Genomic DNA, 23,840 nt, shown 5'->3' on the forward strand with positions numbered 1-23,840 from the left:
GTTGCTGTCCACTGTGTATAGTTGGATTTTCTTCACTTGTCACATCCTCATTTCCTCAAGAAAGTTCAAGGCTGCATCTTCCAGTGGTCTTCCTGTGTTTCCCTGGTCTCTTGTCATTGTAGTATTCCCTATTTATTTCTAATGATGAGGCTGACCCGTAGTTGGCCCTCTCTGTCACATTTGACTAAAAGACAATCAACTGCTGCCTGAAATAAGGTTTCCTAAAGCTGTCTCATCCCTAGCTGGTGCCCGGTGCTGGTGGATAAGGTGTGACTCTGAGGACTTGATGTATTCATGCACAATGGAGTTCTCTTCACCCAGTGGAGTCAGCAGCACCTTCTTTGTCTTCCAAATGGAGATGTTCATATTGATTTGCATGTGGAAAGCCCCCCTCCACTGAACTCAGTATAGATACAGATCTGTGTGCTGTAGGAAGTTTCTAAAGATAGAGGTGTCCCAGGAATGTCTAAATATCTGCCTCTGGAGTTCTGCTTAGGGACCCTTAACTCACCCCTTTTCTACAAGAGGAATTTAGTGGACAGCAGATTTCTTGTCCTCGTGTAATTTTGGTGTGGTTTGGCTAGCTTTGTTTCTCTTCCTAGAATACCATTCTGTCTTGATTTTGGAAGTGAAGCACAGGACACAGCAGTCTGTCCCCCAGAGCTCGGCCCTTTACAGGGCTGTGCCTAGAGATGGGGAACAAGAGTGACTACATGATCAATCCTTGAGCAAGGGGCAGTAGGCAGCTCCTGATTTAGATAATGTGAGCTTATCCATAAGTCTTGTTCCCACCATCCCACTCTTATTAGTGTCAATTATTCGATGAATACTCAGCCCAGCCTTTTGATGAAGTTGATCTTGGAGAAGGAAAGAAAATGAGACAGCAGAGCTCTAGTGGCAGTATACTCGAGCCTTGTGTATTCACTGCTGCCCAACAATAGCAAGGCTGACATTTCAAATAAGGCCTTGCACAGGTATGTGCAGCATTGTTTAACTAGTAATTTATTAAAAATATTAATAGTTTGTTTCTTTAAGTCTCTTAAAATCTGTAACTTGTCGCAGTTGATTGGTCATGGTCGTTTAACCTTTTGATTCTCTGGAGATGAGAGACTGGGGAGAGGGGATATTTTGGTAAAAATCACACAAGAGAACCCATTGTATGGTACCAATTGAACAGATGTGGGCTAAAACAAAGCAGACAGCAGGTGTTTGAATCTGAGACTCTGGTCAGCAAAACTGACACTGTTCTAGGTGCTCAAGGAATTCTTTGCAAAGTATTTGTAATGCAATTTAAAACTTTTCTCAATTATGAAGTATTATATGATGATTACTATGGAAATAAAAATTACTACCCTTCCTCCTGTTTTCAGTTACGTTCTTCCTTAGCTACATTGAGTCGTCATATACTTGTAACAGGCGTGACTGGTTTTCATTCTGCGCGACTGGTTTTAATTTCAAAGTGCATTTAGGGCAGAAGACTCTTTTTAACTGTGACAGTGTACAAAAATACCTGCCCCATACCTGGTAGTCCAGTTACCAGTAGTAAGTGCTAATGTTTTTTAACTAAGTACGTTTTCCTAAACATGTGAAAGAAATGCTTATTTTTTTACTCAAAGGCAGACACTTGTTCAATTGTACTCCAGCCTGTGTTTTGCAAAAATTTCCTTCCTGTGCGCATTATCCTTTTAATTTCTGCACCCTTATCGTTGCTAAGAGGCTTTCTCAGTTGTTGATCCATCTTCCCACTCCTCATTTTTATTAATATCGCATCTTTTATTAGAGTCTTGCTTCCATTTATATAGTGTGCCATGATTCAGCATAGTTAATAAGGGACTTTTACTGAAAGGCAGTAAAAGGCTTTTGGATTAGCTTTTAAAACATATTGTAGTAGGTTTGAAAATGAGATTTGTTACATTTAATGTCTTGAGACAATGTAGCTTAATCCAGGCAGATTGCAGAAAATCCAGCTATTAAGTGGAGAATTTATACTATATTTAAAGTTTTCACTGAACATGAAGTGGATATTGTAGTAATGAAAATCATTGCTTTCCTCATGGTTCAGGACTGCACAAGGTTGTAACTCATCTCTTTTTTCTAAACCTGCCCCTTCTTCAAATACACAAAAAATCCAGAAAACAGGCGAGCTTAATCTGTTCTTAAGAGGATTTCTCAGAAAAAAAATCAACCCAAACCTGTTATATCATATCTCATATATATGCCATGTATAATATATATTATATATATGTCATTAATAATAATGTTTCATATTTATCTTATATATTGTTTATGTATCACTATTGTATTTGCCATGAATAATTATATAATATGATTTTTGTAGTAGTATTGTCATAAGATGTCATGGATCACATGTCATATGATATGATGTTATATGTATCATGTGATACATGTCACAGGTATCAAATCCTATATATTGTGTCACATTTATCACATGTATCACATCATTTTCAATCACTTTTGCCCAAACGACTGAGGACAGGTAAAGCAGAAAATTCTGCAATGCCATTTCTATTTTAGTTGGAAGTATAGTGGAGGAAGAAACTTTCAGAGGCAAGTTTTCTCTAATTCAGTTAAACCCCAGAATGTTTCAAAGTCTTTGGAACCAGTTTCTGTTCCTGAGTGTTGCTCCCATGAAGTGTTCTACCTTTGTCCAATACAGAATCCTTCTGGTTTGACCAAAAGGACAGTGATAACTTGGCAAAATACAAAGGGTGAAAGGCAAGCTGCTGTACACAGGGAGTCTTTTCGTTAAGGCTCTCTGAATTTACGTGTCAGTTTTTAAAATCCTTCAGAAATACTTCCAAGAAAAAAGAATATCCAAGAATGTTTCTTGTTGCTTAAGATGAATGCATAAAAATACATTATCTGGAAACACTACAGAAATCTTTCAAGTAACGAAGGAATCACTTTCACATCACTTGTTCTCCAGAAGGGAAACTTCTATTTAAGCACAAGTCATACTGTTTGAAATTATTGACAGAGTAATTTTTGTATTTAAAAAGCTTCACCTTAGAAGAGTGAGACATCAAAGATGTCCAAGTCCATTAAGAGAAGGAGGTCCTTTGATTTTTTTTTTAATTGATTTTTTTTTTTTTTTTCATTCTGGCTCTTACTCTGCAAATAACAGAGGGGATTGCATTGATGGTCAGAAATTGCAGTCCAGTGCCAGGGCTGGGCTTGTCCAGGGAGGGAGGGTGTGCCTGCAGTGGCATGTCAGTAGTCTGGTGGTTATTAAATAAATCTGTTACACTGATTAGCACACTTTAGACCCAAATTGTTTGTTTCTTTTGGAGTGCTGAGCAGCTGGATAGAATTTTTAGCCAGTGCATAGCTGAAAAATAAAGTACCACGCCAGGCCGTTGGGTGCTGTCTGCAGATTGAACTTAAATATATGGAAACTACCTGTATGCACATGTTCAAATTGAATCATATTTCTAACAGTGAAGAAAATACTGATGTTTGCCTCAGTAGTTATTTTTTCTTGTAAAACTGCTGATGAAAAGCTACTCTCTTTAATTATTGGATTACCTTTTCCCAGTAAGAAGGTTCTGGAGGACTTAAATACTCTCTTTTTTTTTAGTTATGTTCTGGGTAACTTTTGAGTGAATTAAGTTTCTTATAGTACTGAGTCAGTGGGAGAATAAACATATTTATCTTCATACGAATGTGCAATCTGAGCCATATGTTTGCATGGTAGAACAATATGAATTATACAGAATGTACAAAGAGTTTTTATTTTCAATAACAAATTTTATTAAATGCATAAAAAAGCTTTAGTCTGGCTTTTAATGGTGAAAATAGGTGACATTAATATATATGGTGCAATATAAATACTTAATGTTTGTGATTATTTCTTCCCCTTTGGGCACAACAAACCTCTCCAGAATGCTTTTCATGCTCCAAATACAAAAGCAAATTGAAATACAATGCAATTGCTTTCCTGACTGGAGAATCTAGATGCTGGTTGTGAGACCAAAATGGAAGTTTCTACTAAAGTGTTCCTGGTGGTGCTGGTGTTTGCTCCATGTGAGTAGCCTCAGAGAGCCACTGATGTGTTCCTCTTTGGAGGAAGGCTGAACTCAGTTGGCTTTTGTTCCCTTCCATCTCTAAGACAAACAACGAAATAACCACTTTACTCAGGTTAGCTGAGGCAGGCACCACTTTCAAGCACTGGTACATTCTGAAACCTCTCCTTCTGTAGGAGATCTCCCTTTTAATAGCGATATTTCCTTTCAAAATCATGCTGATCCCTCTCTTCCCACAGAAAGTTTGAAAATGTCTGTGGGTGGTCAGACCGATAGGACTGCCCTGAATTTTTAAAACTACTGTTTTGGTTGCAGATGCTTTGTTTGTCCTTTACATGGATATTCTCCTGAACTGACCGCCTTACACAGCCGCAATTGAGACGATTCAATTGAAACTGCTTGTTTCTAGTTCCTTGGGCTGATATCCCCATAGTTCTTAAGAGTATATCTTTGTTTGTATTTAAGGCATTTAGCAGCCTGTCAGAGACCTTGAAAATTCAATATATTGCTGTCAGTTGTGTAGTGGCTTTTAGCTGTCTGGGTGCCAAGCACCCATCAAAGCCTCTCTATCACTGCCTCTCTTAGCTGGACAGAGGAGAGGAAAGGCTCTGGAGGTCAAGTAGGGGCAGGGAGAGATCCCTCCCCCATCATTGTCATGGGAAAACCAGATTCCACTTGGGGAAATAGATTGAATTTATGAACAAAGAACAAAATAATGAGAAGTAAAACCAATATTGAAAACACCTGCCCCCCACCACTCCCCCCTTTCCAGGATTAATCCCGATTCTCTCCCTCCTCCCCTCCCAGCAGCATAGGGAGGTGGGGAAGGGGGTTAAGGGCAGTTCATTATATCTCACCCCACTCTTCTCTGTACACAGTTACAGCTGTGCATGATTTTTTTTTGTTTGTTCTTAAATCCATTATTCCCTAGGTGTCACCACCTTCTCTGCTAGGCTTGACCTTGACCATGGTAGGTCTGTCCTGGAGCCTGGGCTGGCATTGGCTCTGCAGGATATGGGGGATGGTTCTGGGAGCTTCTCACAGAAGCCACCCTTGTAGCCCTCCCTCCACTACCAGAACTTTGCCAGGTAAACCCAATATCTGTATGGTGGATGCTCACCAAGCTGCTCTATCACTCCTCAGCTGGACAGAGTAGAGAAAATGTGATGGAAAACGAGGAGGATGAAATAAAGCGGTTTATTAAAGCAAAAGCCAAGACTGGATTTGCACAAGCAAAGGAAAAAGTCCAAAGATTTTATTCTCTACTTCCCGTCAGCAAGCAACATCCAAGGTAAGCAGGGCTCCAGTGCGGTTCTGGAAAGCAAACATGGTAAATAATCAATGCTCCCCCTTCCTCCTCCTTTTCTTAGGTTTTGTTTGAATCAATGTCACATGGTCTGGAATATCCCTTTGGTCAGTTTGGGTCACTTTCCTGGCTGTGTTCCCTGGTGGGACTTTGTCCACCCCCAGCCCACTGCTGGGGGAATGTTGGATGCTGTGCCAGTCCTGCCCAGCAGCACCAACCAAGTCACCTTTAATTGTATTATTTGTCTTCATTCCTAGCCAGTTTTCCTTTCTGCTTGCTTTAAGAAACAATCCCTTCTGGATTTCTTCAAGGCTTGCTTCATCTGTTTGAAGTTTTCATGCTAGAGAAACAAATGGGCTCCCTCTTTAACATGCAGCAGGGGTTCTTAGGACACTGTGATGTTTCAGCTCTGGTTGCCACCTCTTGACTTCCCTGAGGAAGGTTACCACTTCTCCCCATGAATCTTGCTCTCCTCTCTGAACATATTTTACATCCCTCTTCATTTGAAGAGCCCCTTTTTGACAAGGAGGGAGTTTGGAAGGCAGGCACAGTGCAAATGCCAAGACTTGCTGGGAGGGATGAGGTGGAATTTGGTGCCCACAATGTTGCAGTTTCAAGCTAAAGGTCTGATTAAGTGAGAAGTGTTCCCCTAAGTGTGATTTTTCTTGAATTCTTTTTTAATCAGTGCTGTGCTTCAAGGTGAGTTTTTGTCTTAGACTGAGAGATATTTCTGTAATTTAGAATGGCCTTCCCAATTACTGTAAATTACCTTGTCATACAAGGAAGATGATTAATTGCATTACTTGATTTGGAAATTCATTGTTCAAAATGGCCTTCAGAAGCTGCTATGCTTAGAGCTTACAAGAATGATGAAATTGCAGGTTTGCCCTTTGGTTTGGCATTTTCAGTACACAATTGAAGTAAAGACAGCAGCTGGAGGGAAAAAGAAGGTATGTCAGAGAAGCATCGTTTGAGATTTCTTAGCTAGAAATATGTCAGGTTAAAAATAAGGCCTCCTTTTAATTGAATGACTTACTCACTGGATGTTTCCAGTTGATAAGGTTTCTGACCTAGTGTGATGATCTTTCTTAAAGAAAACACTATTTTTTACCTATATGTAAATATCAGTCCAATGTAAAATATTTCCTCACTTCTTTAAATTAATTGATGTTTCAATATTTCATTTTCTATGTGCTTCTTTGAAATCAGGATGATGATCCAAGCTTGCTTTCTTTATCAAAGACTACTGAGTTTCTCCCATATTTCTCACAGGACAAGTGACACAAAACTTGTCTCAAAGAGAGAGGATACTGAGAAATTAAACTTTTTTGGGAAGTGGAATGCAAAAGTAGTGATACAGTGAGGGCAAATTAGCCTTTTTGTAAAGCAAGAATAAGAGAATGTTAATCTAGTCCAGTAGCATTTACTATTTATTTACAGCTAATCAATAGAAGTCATTGAATTAAAAGATGTCCATGCTGATAAGAGCTCTGGAGAAAAGCAGGCATTTATATAAGCAATGAAGTAATTTATTGCTATGATAATTACATGAAGATTTTTCAGGAATTAATTTTTCCTTTATAACATGTTTAGCCTTGTTAGGGGGACACAGAAGAAATTTATGTCTAAGACAAACTTATTCTCATGCCGACATATCTGGAAGACATATCTGGAAGACATATCTGGAAGTCAGTTCTGCAGGAGGAAGACCGGACTGATATGGTCTTCTAACCCACTGAACTAGAGTACAGTGATTTGATAGTTCTACCAGTCAGCAGAAAATTAGGATGATAAATAAACCAAAGTTCTAGCAGTTATAAGGTGTAATTCTACCAACCAAAAAACCCTGTTGCAGTTCCAGTGATTAGTCTAATGCTTTGAGTCATGTGCATATGGAATATGATGGTATTCTGGCCTTTGAAAACTATGTAAACCATACACATGTAAACCAATTTTTAGGCAGATTAATTCCTTTAATTGGTAAGATAACAATGGTTTTTCCCTAAACTTTCACTATTGTGGACAGGACAATCAAATTTCTGTATTGTACTAGTGCAGAATGCATAAGATGCTAAATAAAAATTATTTATGTCTTTGCATGAAAGACCTTGGATTGGTCAAGCCTTCTTAGGAAGGCTGTGTTTATTTGCTACATTTTGCTGTAACTACAAATCCAGATTATGTTCCTAAAATAGAATTTACTTGCAATGTATCCAGAAGTTTGTTTGACTTGAGGCTACACTTAGGATCTACAGTAACACCTACAGCTGAGGCACTGATTCCTCAGGAGCCCTTTGAAAATCCTCTTTCGCTAGCGTTAAGGTTCCTGAAAAAGGACAGTAATCCTAGATGGTGATTACATGATAGAAATGTTACAAAACCATGCTGTAGTCTGTGCCTACCCTTTTAACTGATGTTGAAGCCCAGATAACAAAACATGAGGATTCTTTGATAAATGGTTTACCCAATATAAGGACTTGTTTGAAGAGGAAAAAAAATAGGACAAGGAGAAGAGAGTGACATATGACCTCTGCTGAAATGCCACAAACCAGAGCAATATATTTAGTAGTGTAGAAGACAGTTGATTACCAAGGAAGCTGAGGAATGGACTGCTGACTTTGATTTTCAGTAAAGTAAAAATTCAGAAAAAAATTCAAGAATGGAAAGAGCTTTTCAGATATGATCATTTCTATTCAGCAGTTTTGCTGGAGGGAATAAATAATGATTTAAGCAGCTGAAAGAAGTAGAAGATGAGAAGGAATAGAATCAAGTTATCTGGCTATCATTCCCTTACTTGGACAACTCTGTTTCCCATTATGCTATCATTCAGTTTCCATCTCATTTATATGAGCTAGAAACTAAATATTTCTATAATTTACTTCTTAAAATAGTAGCTGTTGTCCCCAGAGTTATCCAGAGATGTCTCTGTGAGTTGTCACTCCAAGTAAAATAAGGAAGGCAGATCTCAATCCTTTCTCCATATCAGGCCTCTTTATGTGGGGAATTCTGATTTGTTTACTGTAACTGAAATGGGTTAATTTAAATACAAAAAGCCTCTCTGCTCTTCACCAACTCCATTAGATTCAGTTCGTTTATATTGAAGGTCTAAGGATTCCACCATTCAATATATTTTGGATTCAGTTTACTGTGCCAAGACACAAAATTGATTGTCTGGGCTATGTGACTCCATCCATTCTGATAAGTATATTACAAAGTGGGCATCAAAGGCCTTATGGTTGGTGAAAAGAAAATGATTGCAGAATGAGCATCTGTGGCGGCTGCCAAAAGGATGAGATTTTTATTAGACAAGAAGTATTGTTACAATAGGCATAACATCTTGGGAACAGACCTTGAAAACACCTTGAGATACCAGCATTAAAATAACATTCTGCTCATAAAATTTGCAAGCATGTTGGGTCCTCCCTGCCTTGGAGGCTGTAATTCCAGCTTTTGTTGTTGTTGTTGTATTGGGGTTTTTTTAATATGTTTTATGATCAGTTTTCTGTGTTCCCCATTTAAGGGAAATAGCTAAAACTATCTGTGTTACATGGTTATAAAATTGCTGCTTACCAAATGTAACTAATTTCATGTTGATAAAGTACCCTAAAGAATGGGTCATTAGGAGAATGTGAGAAACTGTTCCCTGTGTGAGTAAGGCTTTTTCATGTCAACTTTCATGAGGTAATACATGTAATGTAGTATTATTGCAGAGGAAAAGCAGTTGTTCAGCTGAAATTTCCAGAAACAAAGCATTTGATTTTTAAAATACTTCTTGTTATTTAAAACTTTACATTCTTATTTTGCATCTTTACCTAATTTTGAGCTGTTTTTCACTATCTGAATGTGGAGATTAGGTGTGATCCTTCAAAGATATCTAAGCCTGTTATCAACAAGGATGGCTTAAAGTGATGTTGGTATCCCTGTATCCTTTCACCACAATTTTTCATTAAATTGAGGTGTGTATTTAATTATACAGAGGCTTAATTAAATTTTCAGTTCTTTGGGTCAGAGACTTTGTAATTGCATCTCAAAGATACGGTGGCTAGCATCTGGTTCCTATCAGAAGGTTGTAATCAATCTGTGACCACCGTATCTCAGTTTCACCAGTCCAGAAGCCATCACTGCACATGACTTGAGAGTTGACCATTACTAAATTGGGTGCAGTAGAATTCCTAAGCCATGCTGTCTTCTGTACATAAACTTCATGAAAATCTTTTAAACATCAAGTGACTTTGTATTCTCATAGGTGAAGTTTTTTTTCCTACCCTGTTTTCTGCGTGGCTTTTTAAATCAGTGTTTCCTGTTTAAAGCATTAGGTCAACAAACCTAATGTACAGTCCTCAAATCTGTTGTATTCCTCCTTTATGACTGTGACTGCTCTGAGCATCAGCATCCTTTCTGTAAACTAGAAATAGTGCCGCCCCTCCACTGGGGTTTTTTTGTTGTGGTTTTTTTTGTGGGTTTTTTTTTCCATTTGTTTGGACTCCAAAATATCTGTGAGAAGGAACAGACTGCATGACTGCAGTATTGCTTGCTGGCAAATAGCTTTGCTGGGATGAATGCTGTACTTTCATTCTTACTTACCAAATACTTGGATTTGAGAGGTTCTCTTGGTCTCTAAGGAAAATGGGAAATGCATGTCACTTTTCCCTTTCTGAAGAACCATTTCAGAAAGTTCTGGCAAACTGTTCTCTGTGTGTTGCTGTAGTTGTACACCTATAAATGGGAAATGTTTCGGATGGAGCCAAAATATGGTGTTGATTATAGTAGCTGGAACACACTGGATTATGCTCTATGTGAGGGATGTAAACCTGCCCTCTGAGATAAATATTAAACAACTGTGGCTTCAGTCTGCAGCTGATGCTTCTGGTACATTCCATTTTGCTCAGCTGCACTGCGCTCAGTGAGGAGAGGGGTGTTTGATGCTTTGGAATTCTGTACAAGCCTTTGGATGCAGCTCCTCTCACACCCACCTCTGCGCACAGCATAAAATCTGCAGAACCCCAAGCTAGGCATAAAATAGGCAGTTTTTACATCTTGTAAAACAGAGGGTGTGAAACAAAGCTTGGAGCCATGTGATGTCACCACCAGCAGCACAGCTTTATTTTACCTGGTTTTCCAGTTCCAAAAATTGCACATTTAAAAAAGAAGAAAAGGATAAATTGTTGAAAGCCACTTTTCTGTTGCTCTCCATGCTTTCTCTGCTTCTGCTTGGCAACCTCCACACCTGCTGTTCTGACTACTAAAAATTGTCCTTTCTTTTGTCCTGCAGGTATTTTTGCTTAAGAGGAGAGGACAAAGGATTCACTAGCATTTTCCTTGGTTTCTCTGCCTTGTTACTTTCAAAATTAAGCCTTTTTAACAATCCAGTGTTCTTGGGGCTGAAAATTCAGGGATTTTAATTAGAATAGCTGTTAGCTAGGACAGTTGCAGTAGTACAGCCATGTACTGCTCTCAAAACCAGCTTTTTAGGGTAGTTATGTGTGCAGCAGTGAAAAATGGCATTTTCTCCTGCAGTGTGAGGCTGGTTGTTCAGTCAGAATGAGGCAAAAGAACAGGTGAAAAGGAAGTTACTCCCACCTTCTATTGAGCATTTTTTTTCTCTTTCCTAAAGTCCTTGGTTAAGGCTCCCACACCATTTTCTTTTTCCTTAGCTGGAGTCTGCTTTAGGAACAACCTTCATTTGTGATGTTACTGAGAAACATTTCAGTATGTGAAACATTTGCAGATGTTTTAAGAGGAGAGGCAAATTCTTTTGAACTTGCTGATTCTTGTGGGTCCCTTTCATCTTGATACTCTGATTTCTCAGTTTACTCCAGTGGGTATTTTTCATCATTTCATTTAACAAAAGGGTGAGGAAGATTTGACCAAAATGCTTGCAGGAATTCAGAGTTATTTTCTTCCTAGGGGACTAGTATCAGGTTTTAAAAATGAAGAAGACCTGCCTTTTGCACGTTGAGGTGTTATCCTTAGGAAAGTTGGAATAATGCTGTCAAAATACTTGTAGTCAGATCCATCTATGTAAGATAAGCTACACTTTGTGTTGGCATGATTAAATGATCCTCATGAGGGAAAAAATGTGTTTTTTTTTTTTCATTTTGAAATGTTTCATTAGATTGTAAAGGGATGGAGTAATAATTTATATTTGTAAAAGGAAACACCCTTTCTAAAGCTGATGGTAAGAAGAAAAAGCATTTATGAGAGTTTTGATTTCCTTTGTATTTGATATGATCAAATTAATGCTTTTCTGAGTTGACTTCAATTTTTGTTTAACTTGCTGCTCCTATTTTTTCACTTTTGAAGAAAATAACATTTGAAAATGTCTACAGACCCAGAGTGACAGAAGGTTAGAAACCCATCTGATTAAATACAGATGTTGATAATTGATGTTGAAGAATGTGAGAATAAAATAAAATTTAGATGTCCCAGACTTTGCACTGGAAGGTTTATTTTTCCGAAGAGGCCATTTTGAAAGGATACCGTGTCAAAAAATGTTCCCAGAGAGACTATAGGTAGTTTTTGCTTTCTGCGTATATACAGCTGACAGCATATTGGGGAAACCAAAAATGTGCTCACATTTTTCACTAGATAAACTGCTGATATATTACTTTTGTCTCAAATGGATATTAAAAATACACTACCTAGGTTTACTGCCCTTTTGACAGGTACACACATTCACATGTTTTAGAGCTATACTCTAAAGCAGAATGAGGGATTAGATCTGGGAGTTTTATAAAACCTGGCTATTATAAAACCTCTAATCTTACCATCAAAACTTATTTCTTAGTAACATCCTTAGAATTACTTGGACAAATAGTTTCACATAAACTAGTAGAAATTGTATTATTCATTTAAGACTTGGTAATATTTTAAATCAAAGCACATTTGCTTTGGTTCTGTACTGAAAATAACTCAAAAAGCCAAAGCAGAAGTTTCCCCAGAGAAGAGCCTTGCATTTCTTCAAAAACTGAAACTTGATTAACAGTAGAGATTTGTAGTCACTAAAATATGTATCCTATCCCTTTCTTAAACTCTCTTAGAATATTATTACACAACTGTGTATACTTTCTTATCATTCCTGCCTCATGGGAGACCAAGACCATTCATAATTTCAGAGTGAAAATTCAGTTTTCTCAGATTGCTTTGCTTCATGCATAGCTTGACTGTCTCACCCTGGCAGATTTATGAATTCATTAGCAAAGCACTCAGTTGAGCTCCCACAGATTGTAGATGTTGGGTTGTCCAAAATCCCCTCAGCTGACTCAATAGTCCAGGTGTACATCTGAAATTAGTTATTTCACTAAAAATAAGAGTTCTGGAGGACTACAGCAAACCTTTACCAGCTGCCTATGCTCAGGCTGATAAAGTACATGTAAATGAGAAAATACGAATATTTTAGTCTCAGTGGCTTCAGAGCATTAGGGAAGGTTGCAGCTCTTGGCTGCAGAATCAATCTTGCTTAATGACAAGTGAGAAAGTTGCCATTAACTTGTAGCTGAAGTTAGTTATTAGTAAATCATCACAACTGCAGCTGTTATTTTTACAAAGCTGGCTGTCTCCACAGAGTAATTTAGGTATTTTTCCCCAAAATGAGGTCTAATGTATACAGTGGAAGGCTAACTGTAGAACCAACAACTCTCTAAGATTTTCTGACCTTTATCAGAAATAAAAATAGGAAATTAAACATTTATTCTATCAAATGCAAGTATGTAATGAATCACTTATTTGCACTACAGCTACATTATGGGATTATCTTTAATATCTTTACATGTGCTATGGAGACAGTTTAGAATTTGGCTGTGAATAAAGAGTTTGTACTCTCTTGTAGAACTATCTCATCAGTTAAATTTTGTGATTATAAGGTCTGAATGCACCACTGACTCTCTAAAATTAATTCTCTTGTAATAAAGGGACCCTTTAACTTCTGTATCAGACTCTACTGTGCATTGTGCTTACCATGGGAACTGCTAAAACCCTACTCCAACTTAGATGTTTATGATGTGGCTGTGGGACAGTTTCCAATGACCAACTAAATGTGTTGGTGAAAAGGGGAAAAAGAGAGGTAAAATGAGAGGAATCAATGGCTTTGACAGGTGACACTTGTGGCATGTGCAGGTTTCTTAGCCCCATCCTGTTAATAACAGCTTGAAGTTCACAAGTTGGCCTCCAGGCTTTTATTTTTTAGGATTCATGAATGTTGTCTCTTCATAACTGTTTGCAGAACAGCTCTGGGAAATAATAAACACAGGAGGGTGGAATAAAACACAGCAGTCTATATTTTCAATTATAACATTCATAAAATAAGGGGGAAGAATTTTGTGGCAAAGGCTTTATCTGCAGCTGGGTAGAGATTCACACATGCTTAATTTCCAGCACATATGTAGTGAGATGTTTTTAGGGAAGAGGCACTGAGTAATGTTACTGCTGTATCGCAATCCAGAAGGTTTTCTACCAGCAGCTCCTTTCCATAGGTTGTTTCAAGTAAGGCAACTGTCAGTTGAAACCTAGTATCTGTTTTTCATAAACATTTTGTTGAGGTTGCTGCTGTGTGAAACCACATCTTTTCTTAATAATCAGGTTTTCTTTCATGTCACTTACATTGCTTCCTTTCTAATAAGCCCGTAATTTCATTGCAATGGCATTCATGAGCACATACTGGATGGATTTTTAAGCCCTCTTTAAAGTGAGATGTGAACAGAGCCAGAACAGGAGTTAGGTTTGGATCACAGCCTTTTCTTTTCCATCTAATTTCAAACAGCTTTCTCAACCACTGTCATGCTCTGGTCATGTTACTCATCCCCTTACTGCTGCCACAATGCTCCAGCATTGTTTGTCATGTAGTCCTGATGCATTTTTACCCATGTGGTTTTGTCTGTTTGTAGATGTCCCTCTCTTCATTTCAGAGGGATTTACCTGTGTGTCCTTGCAGTAACTGAGAATTAGCAGAAGCTCCATGGCTCTCTGCACTTTGGTAATGCTGTGTTTTTATTTCTCCTGGAAGAACTGGCAGCTCTTGGGATGTTTATTAGGACTTTCAAGGCACTAAGAAAATACAAACCACTGAATACAAAATGATGCTGAAGTTACTTGCACAACCTTGCTATAAAGGATAGAGGCAGATCAAAGAGGGGGTATAGAAGGTATAACAAGGATGTTTTTAAAGGAAAGATTGCAATAGGTGTAAGCTGTTAGCCTAAGAAAAGGTTGAGTGAAGATATGATAGCACTTCTTGTATGTATTAATTAAAAGATTGATGCAAAGAGGTGAAACCAGTGTGTCTGTAGGTAAATCATTCTCCAGCTCCACTGCTGATAGGGCTTAAAGCAAAGCAAAGGGTTTGCAAATTTGGCATAGGGAAACCTTTCTAGGCTAGAGAAACACTCTAGGGAATTGACTGAGAAGGTTAGAAAGCCACTGGTGGTGGGAATCCTGTGAACTTCTGATAAGAATGGTTTAGATGGTCTTAATCCTATGGTAAGAAAAAGGAATAAAATGATCTCCTGAATTGCCCTATTTTCTGTTCTAGGCAGAGAGAAAGCTTGTGAGGCAGTGCTGATGTGTTTAATAAATTCTCTTGCTCTAGCTCCTTTTGTTCTTCCTAATAACTAAAAAAATGCAAAATGTGCATTGTTTTTCAGACATTTCTTCTAAACATAACTTTTGCTTTCCTTCAAAGTCAGGGGAAAATAATTCCTTCATCAGAATCTTCCCTCATGAAATGGTTGTTTCTCTTGGCAGCTTTTCTTTGCAGTGATTCACTGATTCCCTTCAAGAAAAGACAGCTAGATAAAACTATGAGGGTAACCAAAGCAGTGTAGGTAGGAACAGAGTGAGAGCTAAAATGTCACAGAAAAGTAAAATCTGGCATAATGAGCTCATGCATTTCTATGGTCCCCTTGATCATAACATTACAGCACCTTTCCTCTGAGTGGTGCTGTCTTTGGATCATGCCTGGCTGCATTTTCTGCGAAAGAAAACAAGATTCCGGACAGAATCCTTATTCATGAGAAGATAGCAAAAGTCATGAGTGAGGACCATTTCTTCTGTTCCAGATTAGATGTATGTCATGGTTTAACCCTAGCCTGCAACTAACTGCCATGCAGCTGCTTGCATAATAATAATAGTAAAAAGTAGTGAGAGAGGGGATAAGGACAAGATGTGGACAAACAGTGAAAAAAAGCCTCTAAAAATGTGATTCTTCAGCAATTTCTTTAATCTGCTTTCTGGGGTAGCTGCAGAGATACTTGTGATTGCCAGCAGAAGGAAGGAGGTGGTGTGAGGGTATGAATCTTAAAGGAGGAGGAAAAGGATGGGCATCATCCTTACCTCCACAGTGACCACAAATAAGCTTGGAATGGTGCATTAAAAATGAAAACTGGTGCATTAGACCACCCTTCTAATTGTTGGTTTGCTGAACTAGAAGGAAAACATAATCACACAGCCTCCAGGCTCTCAAATTCTACTCAAAAAACAACAACAACAAAAAAAAGACTACAACTAAATCTTCTTTTCCTTCATCCTTCAGATGTAATGCCCTTGCTTTAAAATGCCATCAGTCTTTAATTATTAACAATAATACATAACAATAATTTATCTAGACCATTGCTAATTACCATGTTTCTGTTCTCCCTATTCTGTGGCCTGACATCAGGAAATACTGTGATTGATTTAAGCTCTTCCTTGTAGCACATCACCTGTTGTCCTGCACATCTCTTCCAGTGGCTGAGTGGATCTCTTAATACCTCAGAGATGTCATCGTGGTACTCCATGAAATACAATGGCTTTAGCCAGACAGCAGCATTTAAGAAACTCAAAATAGTCAAGGAATGAACTTGTATTTCTGTCCTCCAAAAACGGTCTTATTCCGTGTAATGATCACTGAAGCCGTAAAATTATTGCTTATTAAGTTTTAAAACTGGAGTATTTCCCTACTGCCACAAACATATACCTAGATGTATGTATTCACTTACACAGATTCTGTCACTCTGCTGGCTCTTGATGTGCAGCTCTCACTATCTAGTCCCCCACTCTGATCCTCCCAGATGATACTTTATAAAATACAAGCATTGCATGAGTTGGATTAAAATGCCAATTTCATTGTTGCCCATTCTGTTGGATATAATTGAATAAATTTTCCCTCCCTAAAAGCTTCTAAATTTGTACCTGCAGTGCTGTTTAGGAAATTAGCAGTGAGGCTGTACTCAGTTACAAACAGGATTGTACTTTCCAAAACATGTACCTGATTTCCAGACTGAGTTATACTTCCACAACTGATAAGAAGTTTTTTTCATCATTTTCACTGCCTGCTCAAGTTGCATGATACTAAAGTGAGATATTTTACAGGCATCTCCTACATTATAACTATCTTTAAGCTACTTTTGTCAACAGCCCTGAGAGAAATAAAATTAATTTTGCCAAATGCCCATAGTGATCATGTTAATTATATTTATCTCCCTAATTATTTGTTATTTGGAAAGCATGTTAACCATTCCATTAATTTTGTCTGGATTAACATCACACTCACAAGCTTTTGATTACCTGGATTATCTCATTTACTTCTAAAAATGTTCTTGCATTTCTACAGGTCCTCTGAAACCTGCCATTGTTTTCCAACAAACTGAAAAAAATATATATGTGTCCCCCAGCCAGCTCTGCTGAAATAACTAGGTACAAATTACACAGAAATGCAGATATCAAATTGCAAACATTAGTATCAACTCATTAATGTCATCCTGAATTATTCTTGATATGGAAATATTTAATAGTCTCAGCTATACCAAACATCTTTGTCATCCCAGATACACAACAGGAGTGCTTATTGATCTCTTTTTAATTAACTGTTATGAAAGCCAAGATTTCCCTTAGTAATGCATCCCTACCATAATTCCTGCAGCTTTGGTTTACTCAGGAAAATATCAAATTCCTTTTATTCATATCAATACTGGCAACAGCTTGTTCTTTGTAGCTGTTTTTCATGATTAAATGCCTACATTTTCAACCTCTGGCTTGTGTTCATTATTTTTTTTTTTTTTTAAACACAGTTCCAACTTTAAGTCTGCTTAGTTTTCTAATTAATATGATATTCCTTCCGGAAAAGAAGGGAGGCATTTTTTTCAGTACTCATGAGAAATACTCTTACTTAACATTCCTAGTTTATTGCACTTTTTTTTTTTTTTTTTTACAGTGTTAAAGCTTCAAATTGTTTTCTCTGGAGGAACTGGCTTATTTTAAAGCTAGAAATACAGTGATTTGGGTGTTAATCATGCTTGCAGCAAACAGTGTAAACTGGTGTGATTTCTTGTACATTAGTGTAGATATATTATACATACAATATATAGTTATACACAGATAATGGTAGTAATATTTAGTAAATGGTGATATTTATATATAGTTATTTACTTAATAATCAGATCTTCTTGAGGTATAAATTGTGTTGTTTTATTTTTCTGTATTATCTACTATGTATAATATGGTCCCTGAGTAAAGACAACCCTATGAATGGGTTTGTCTGTATTTGAGGTAGAGTTGATTTAAACTGTTTTCCTTAATAAATCTTTGATATGTACTATTGGGATTTTTTTTCTGTTTATTGTATGTAGGGGTTTCGATTCGGTAGGGTTCATTTGGTTGGTAGAGTCTTAGGAGTTAAGTAATTAGGTGGTTTTTGTTGGATGTTGTTTCTAATTTTTGAAAGACTATTTACTTAATGTTTTTATAGTGGTTTTTAATAGTCTAATGTATTTCTTTATTTTGTTTGTAGTTGGTGTATGATAGGGGATATAGTGTACTTATTTAATGTCACGTTCCCTAGCCCAGGTGTTGATAAGATTGTTTTTGAAATTAGTTCTCTTGTTGATTTAATCTTTTTAGGGGTACTATATTTCTAAAGGATTTGTTTTTCAAGGCCTAGGATGGTGTTTCTGCCTGGTGTCCAACTGAAACCACCACAAGAAGTTACACTGATTTTTAGGTTTGTGATCCATATGCTAACATAGCTCTTGGTGAATCTGCTTGTGCCACACACAGCATTTGTGTTAGTGAGGAATCCTTTGCCTCTCAACACTTCGTAGGTAGCACTGTAGGTAGTCTCCCCTCCAGTGCCCACATCTGTTACTCAGAATTCAGTTGCTCATGGTGTGTTAATTTTCACCCCCTCCCCCTTTTGTTATGTGCAGGTGCAATTGTTTGGGGATTTTCATTTGATTCAGTAAGTTGGAGCAGTCACCAACCAGTAAACCATGTAGTATTTATAGGATACAGCATATTCATATACAGCTTATTTCATAGGCATTTGGCAAAATGTCTCTTGAGGTGTCAGGAGCAATGTAATTTTTACAGAAATTGCCATTCCCTTTCTTTCTTCCCCAAGTTGCTCCATTGTAAACACCTTAGAGCAATTTTAGCAGTGCAGGAGTTGGATGCCCTATACCAGGTTGCTGCAGCACCCCCTGGGCCATTCTGTCTGTGGCCCCAGTGCACACAGGGTTCATGCACAAAGGCAGAATTGACCTCTTCTGTTGTGCCCTGATGTCAGTGTTAGTCCAAGATGCTGGAAACCTCTGAGACCCAGAGTTAGGTTTATCAGTGATGGCAGTGACACGTGCCACCAGTCCTCTTGGTGGTGACACCCGGGACAGTCCCTGCTGCAGCTGCTGTTGTTGAATCAAGGTGAAGAGGAGTTTGGACTCACCCTGTCTGGGAAACAAACACCAAGGGGGGCTGCCAGTCAGATCAAATTGCATCACTTCTCACTCCCTGTCTTAGAAAAACAACAAATAACAATCCCATGAAAAGCTCTGATGCTAATAAAAATACATTTTTTGAAGTGTTTCCAACCATCTCAGTTGCTTGACCCACTTTCTGAGTGACTGCATCCTCTAATGGGGTAAAACAGATTGACTTTCAAAGCAGCCAGTTTATTTTTCTATTGTTTATTCCTTTCTGGCCCTTACACATATAATACAATAACCTGTTCTTGTGACAGTAAAACAAACAGAGTTCTGCTGGATGTAGATTACAGGGGACATATGAACATTTAGTAAAAACTTCATATGATTCATCTCTACTCTGGTGTAATGAAAATTATGTAAACAGCTGTATATCTCCATGGTGAAACGAGAAAGGAATTTTAATCATAGAAAGGAGAATTTATTTCCCTTTAAAAATGTGGGGAAAAAAATCCAGAAAAAAAGTTGATTTTGTTTCCTTACTGCACAAAGCCATGTCATTTTACCAAAGCTTTGTGGGAAAGTGAACATTTGAACAATGAAATGAGATGAAACAGACATTTAATCATGATGTTGCATCTTGTCCAACAGGTAATTCTCTAATGGACCAATGAAAGCTAATGATGACAAGTTGTGGTCAACAGTCCTTGAATGTGCTGATGGTTCTGCTCTCATTACTCTTGTCAGCAGGTAACATTTATAATTTATCTTTTACTGATGTGTGCTACAGTGAAAAAATAATTGTAATTTAATACTGTGCTCCTACAAAATAAACAAGACTAAATGTTTACTAATTGTCTAATAAATAAGTCACAGAATCATAGAATGGTTAAGGCTGGAAGGGACCTTCAAGATCATCTAGGTCCAATATAAATGAAACCTCTTTGTATTTAAGAACTGGAAACTGGAATTTGAAATGGAATTGAAAATTCACTGTAAGAGCAAAGCAGATTGGAAAGTTTGAAAGAGTAGCTTTATTTCTTTGGATATGCTATTTTTTCAGCTCACCTAAAAGAAAATAATAATTTCTATACCACTGCGTGTTTCTATAAAACACATCTCTTTTGCTAAATAACCATCCACTGGAAGCAGAGCAAGTCAGGTTCCAGGTGTGTGTTTTTCTGTGTGCACACCAGAGAATGTAAAACACCTGAAGGATTGAACTTGGAATCAGTGCAATTTTCCTGAATCTAAAGAATTGACTGGACCAGAGATGTTTCTCCTGATGCTTGGTAGTTCTGCTCTAGATGTTTGCAATTACCACACAGAAAGGGTTTGTGTGGAAATATGCTGTTGGACTGCGAATTAGTGGAGTGCTCTGATTATTGTTTGTATTTGTTCATCAGAAGTAATTTATGGCATTAGGGGTTTTTTGTAATTGTGAGTGAATATTTAAAATAAAATTTTCAAAGGTTTTCAGTCCAAATAGATTTGATCTTACATGTTTTTAGTTCAGTATCTTTTGTCCTCCACTCTTGAGGCAGTTTTTAATACAAAAAGACTTTTTTTTTCAATCACTGCTTCTTATTGTCTTGTAATACATCACATCCCCAAGCACCAGAGTTAAAATTTTACCAGGCGCCATGTTTCTCAAAGCATCCTTGTGCTCCAGTCAAAATTGTTATTATTGAGTCTATGTCTTTAACATTCATAAAATATTAATACTCATATCCTCACCAGTCAGTTCAAGCATGTGTTTTGTTGCCCACAGTCTCATTGCTTGTTTGCAGTGTTTAAGTTGATTCTTGCTAATGACAGTTCATTATGTAGCTCTGACACAGCCCTTTTGCAAACAATGTTATAATATTATCAATTAGAGCACTCCTCTGCTCACGTTAAATCATTGTTTTCCTTTAGAGCCCTTCCCCTGGAATCCCCATGTATGGAACTTCCTATTTGTGAAGATAGGATCCCTGTCCTCCTCTGATGGACTGGGATCAGGCACAGGGACTGGAGCTGCTTCTTTGTTTTCCTCTAGGCTAAAGAATTTCAAAAATCTACCTCCCTGGTGTAGCAATGAACTTGGTTATCAAGAAGTCTTCAATGAAGTGATCCAACAGGGATCAAACATCACAAAACTGTTCCACGTGCTCCAGGTTCTTCTGTTGATTCTTAAGTTTTTATACCTTTGCCACTCTTCATAGGGGACTTCTACTGGAGCTGTCCTGAGGTCCCACTCCTCCAACCCATTTCCTCAAGTTGATACAAATTCCTGTTGGAGTTGAATGGGACACTGTGATTGCACTGTGCAATGCACTATGCAAATAGCTGTATTCAGCCACTGGTGTATTCCCTCAAACCCTCATTCCCACAAACCCAGACTTTATTTTCCCTTCTCTTAGAAGTACTGCCTTTGAAGTGCAATGTTTTTATTTGAAACAAATGACACACAGCTTTTACTTCTTACATAATTTATCTATTATCCTTGATAACTATTTGCTTTGTAAATGTGTTTCTTATCATTTTATTGCTCTTTGCATTATTGGTGTTTTATTATCTCATGTCCTATATTAGCATGTCGAGTCCAGGCTTAATTTGAAATCATCACAAGTCTTTCATGACAGTCAAACTGCTCCTGCCTTGTGGAATTTTGCCACTGTGATCTGTAGGAAGGGTTTAGGTCATTGGTAACTCACAGCACATTTTACAGGCGGAAATTTATTAGTATTTTTCAGCCAACCAATGTAATTTTTTTTTTTTTTTTTTGTCCAAGACAGATCAGTTTCCATAAAGGAAAACTACTGGCTTTATGCAGTGAATGATAGGGGGTGTGGGGGAGAAGTGATGCTAATCTCACTAGAATATAAACCTCGTTTTTAACCCAAGCTGAAATGAAAATCTAATATCAAGATTCCCTTTGAGTGCCCTAGATTTACAGACTTCCATCTGTAAGATATTGCTTTACTTCCAGGTCTTTGGTATACTAAGATTAACAATTTCAGTAATCAGTTTCTGGGTTGAGAATACTGAAACTTGAGATATTTTATTTCAGTGCTAGCAAGATCACAGTGACGTTTTAGGGGTGGTGAACATTCACTGGTTTTACTGGGCACAGAAGGAATGCATAATAAAGGGATGAGCAACATGCAGCCATGAGGATGACTTTCTGACCACTAACTCTTAGATTGGCTTTGCAAATCTAAACCTTTTTGTTTAAATGATTGAAACACATTTATAAAATCAGTGCTGACAGCAAGGCTTATATTAACAAGCAAAAATCATCAGATTATTTGCACATTACAGCATTTTTTCTTTGAAGTAGGAAATGAACATTAACACAGCAAGTTAACATGTGGTAAAATCATACATATGAATATTTTTGTGGTTCCATATGGAAAGCTGATAAACACCAGCCATCTAGAGAGTCTTGGGGCTTTAAAAATTTAGTGTCAAAATTAAAAATGTACATTAGGCAGATCTCTAGCTGTGACCAGATAGAGAAGTAACAGTTTGACATTTGCTGGCTGGGTATTTTTTAAGGTAAAGTAGGTAAGTCTTGTGATTATGAAGCATGACAGACTATTCTCTTGAAATCAGTTGGAACAGAGAGAGGAGCATCTGTGGCAACTGTTCAATAACTGTTTTCAAAAATAGCCTGAGAATTTGCACTCACAACTCCAGACACAGCTACACCCTTGAAAGACAACTTAAAGCCTTTACAGGTACAATGCTTTTATATTAAGTATTTCTATAGAAATAAGGTCCTTTAAACCTGGGGATTTAAGTGAAGTTATTTTCAGGGAAAAAAAAAAAAAACACAACAAAAAACTTTGAAGAAAATAAATCCCACTTTGTTTATTGTCTCTCTGGTCCACAGAGAAGCAAAGACAGCAACTGAAATTACACAGAGTATAATAAATTGAGGAAGTGTTTTCTCTGTGTGCTAGGTCTGGCTGGGGTGGGGTCAAGGCTGTGTTTTAGGCTGGTGACCAAAGCAGCGCTGACATCACAGAGCTGTTGTGGCTAGTGACAGGCTGGCACTGCTGACCTAGATTGACCAAGGTGGTTTCTATTTCATGGAATGGATGCTCAGCAATGAAACTGGGGTGGGACTTTGTCCAAAAATTGCTCAGGGACTGGCTGGACATCAGTCTGCTGGTAGTGAGTGATTGCTTTAGCATCACTTGTGCTTTGCTTTTTGTTGTTGATGCTGTTGTGGGTTTTTTTCTTATTTGTTATACAGTGTTTATCTCAAGCCATGAATTTTCTCTTTGCTTCCTGATTCACTGACCCATCCCACTGGGAGAGGGAAGCAAGCAAGCAGCTTGCGTGGTGTTCAGCTGCCCAGCAGGTGTAACCCACCCCACACTGACTGCCCAGCTCAGAATGGCATTCAGTCATCACATCATGCCTTTATTTAATCACCGACACATTTTGCTATTTGAGGATTTGCTTACAACTGTTTTATTGCAGACATCCCTCCTCCTAGGACTTGATGTTATCTTATTTCTCCCTTCCTTCTATAATCATGTTTTCCTCCATTTTCATTCTCAGAGAAGTTTGGGGATTCTTTTCTTTTTAAAATGTGCAAAGGAGCAATGAAGGGATCAAGGGACATTTCCAGATGTGCAGTTAAACCAAACACTTGGCAGTGATGAGCAGGCTTAACCCCTGAGTGGTAGGGGCAGGACCAGAGGCCATGGGCACAAACTGCAACCCAGAGGCTCCCTCCAAATGTCAAGAAATGCTTTTTCTCTGGTGGGGGGGGGACTGAGCAATGCCACAGGAGGATGTGGAGTCTCCATCCTTTGCGATACTCAAAAG

At 37.9% G+C, this 23,840-nt stretch overlaps 1 protein-coding gene across 6 annotated transcripts in view; it reads left to right on the plus strand.

Annotated features, from left to right (window-relative positions):
• Window positions 1-23,840, plus strand: part of SHISAL1 (shisa like 1) — an 80,403-nt gene that overhangs the window by 15,225 nt on the left and 41,338 nt on the right. For 4 of the 6 annotated variants that reach the window (XM_038154466.1, XM_038154471.1, XM_038154465.1 and 1 more), the window contains exon 2: window positions 19,668-19,766. In XM_038154466.1, coding sequence (XP_038010394.1) covers window positions 19,697-19,766 — 70 coding nt within the window. In that variant the 5' untranslated portion in view covers window positions 19,668-19,696. Of the gene's footprint in view, window positions 1-5,186; window positions 5,335-19,667; window positions 19,767-23,840 lie in introns of all 6 variants that reach the window. The other 2 variants (XM_038154470.1, XM_038154467.1) reach the window with 1 other exon arrangement.

Source organism: Motacilla alba, chromosome 1A (assembly GCF_015832195.1).
Source record: "Motacilla alba alba isolate MOTALB_02 chromosome 1A, Motacilla_alba_V1.0_pri, whole genome shotgun sequence".
In the NCBI taxonomy this organism is placed as follows: domain Eukaryota; kingdom Metazoa; phylum Chordata; class Aves; order Passeriformes; family Motacillidae; genus Motacilla; species Motacilla alba.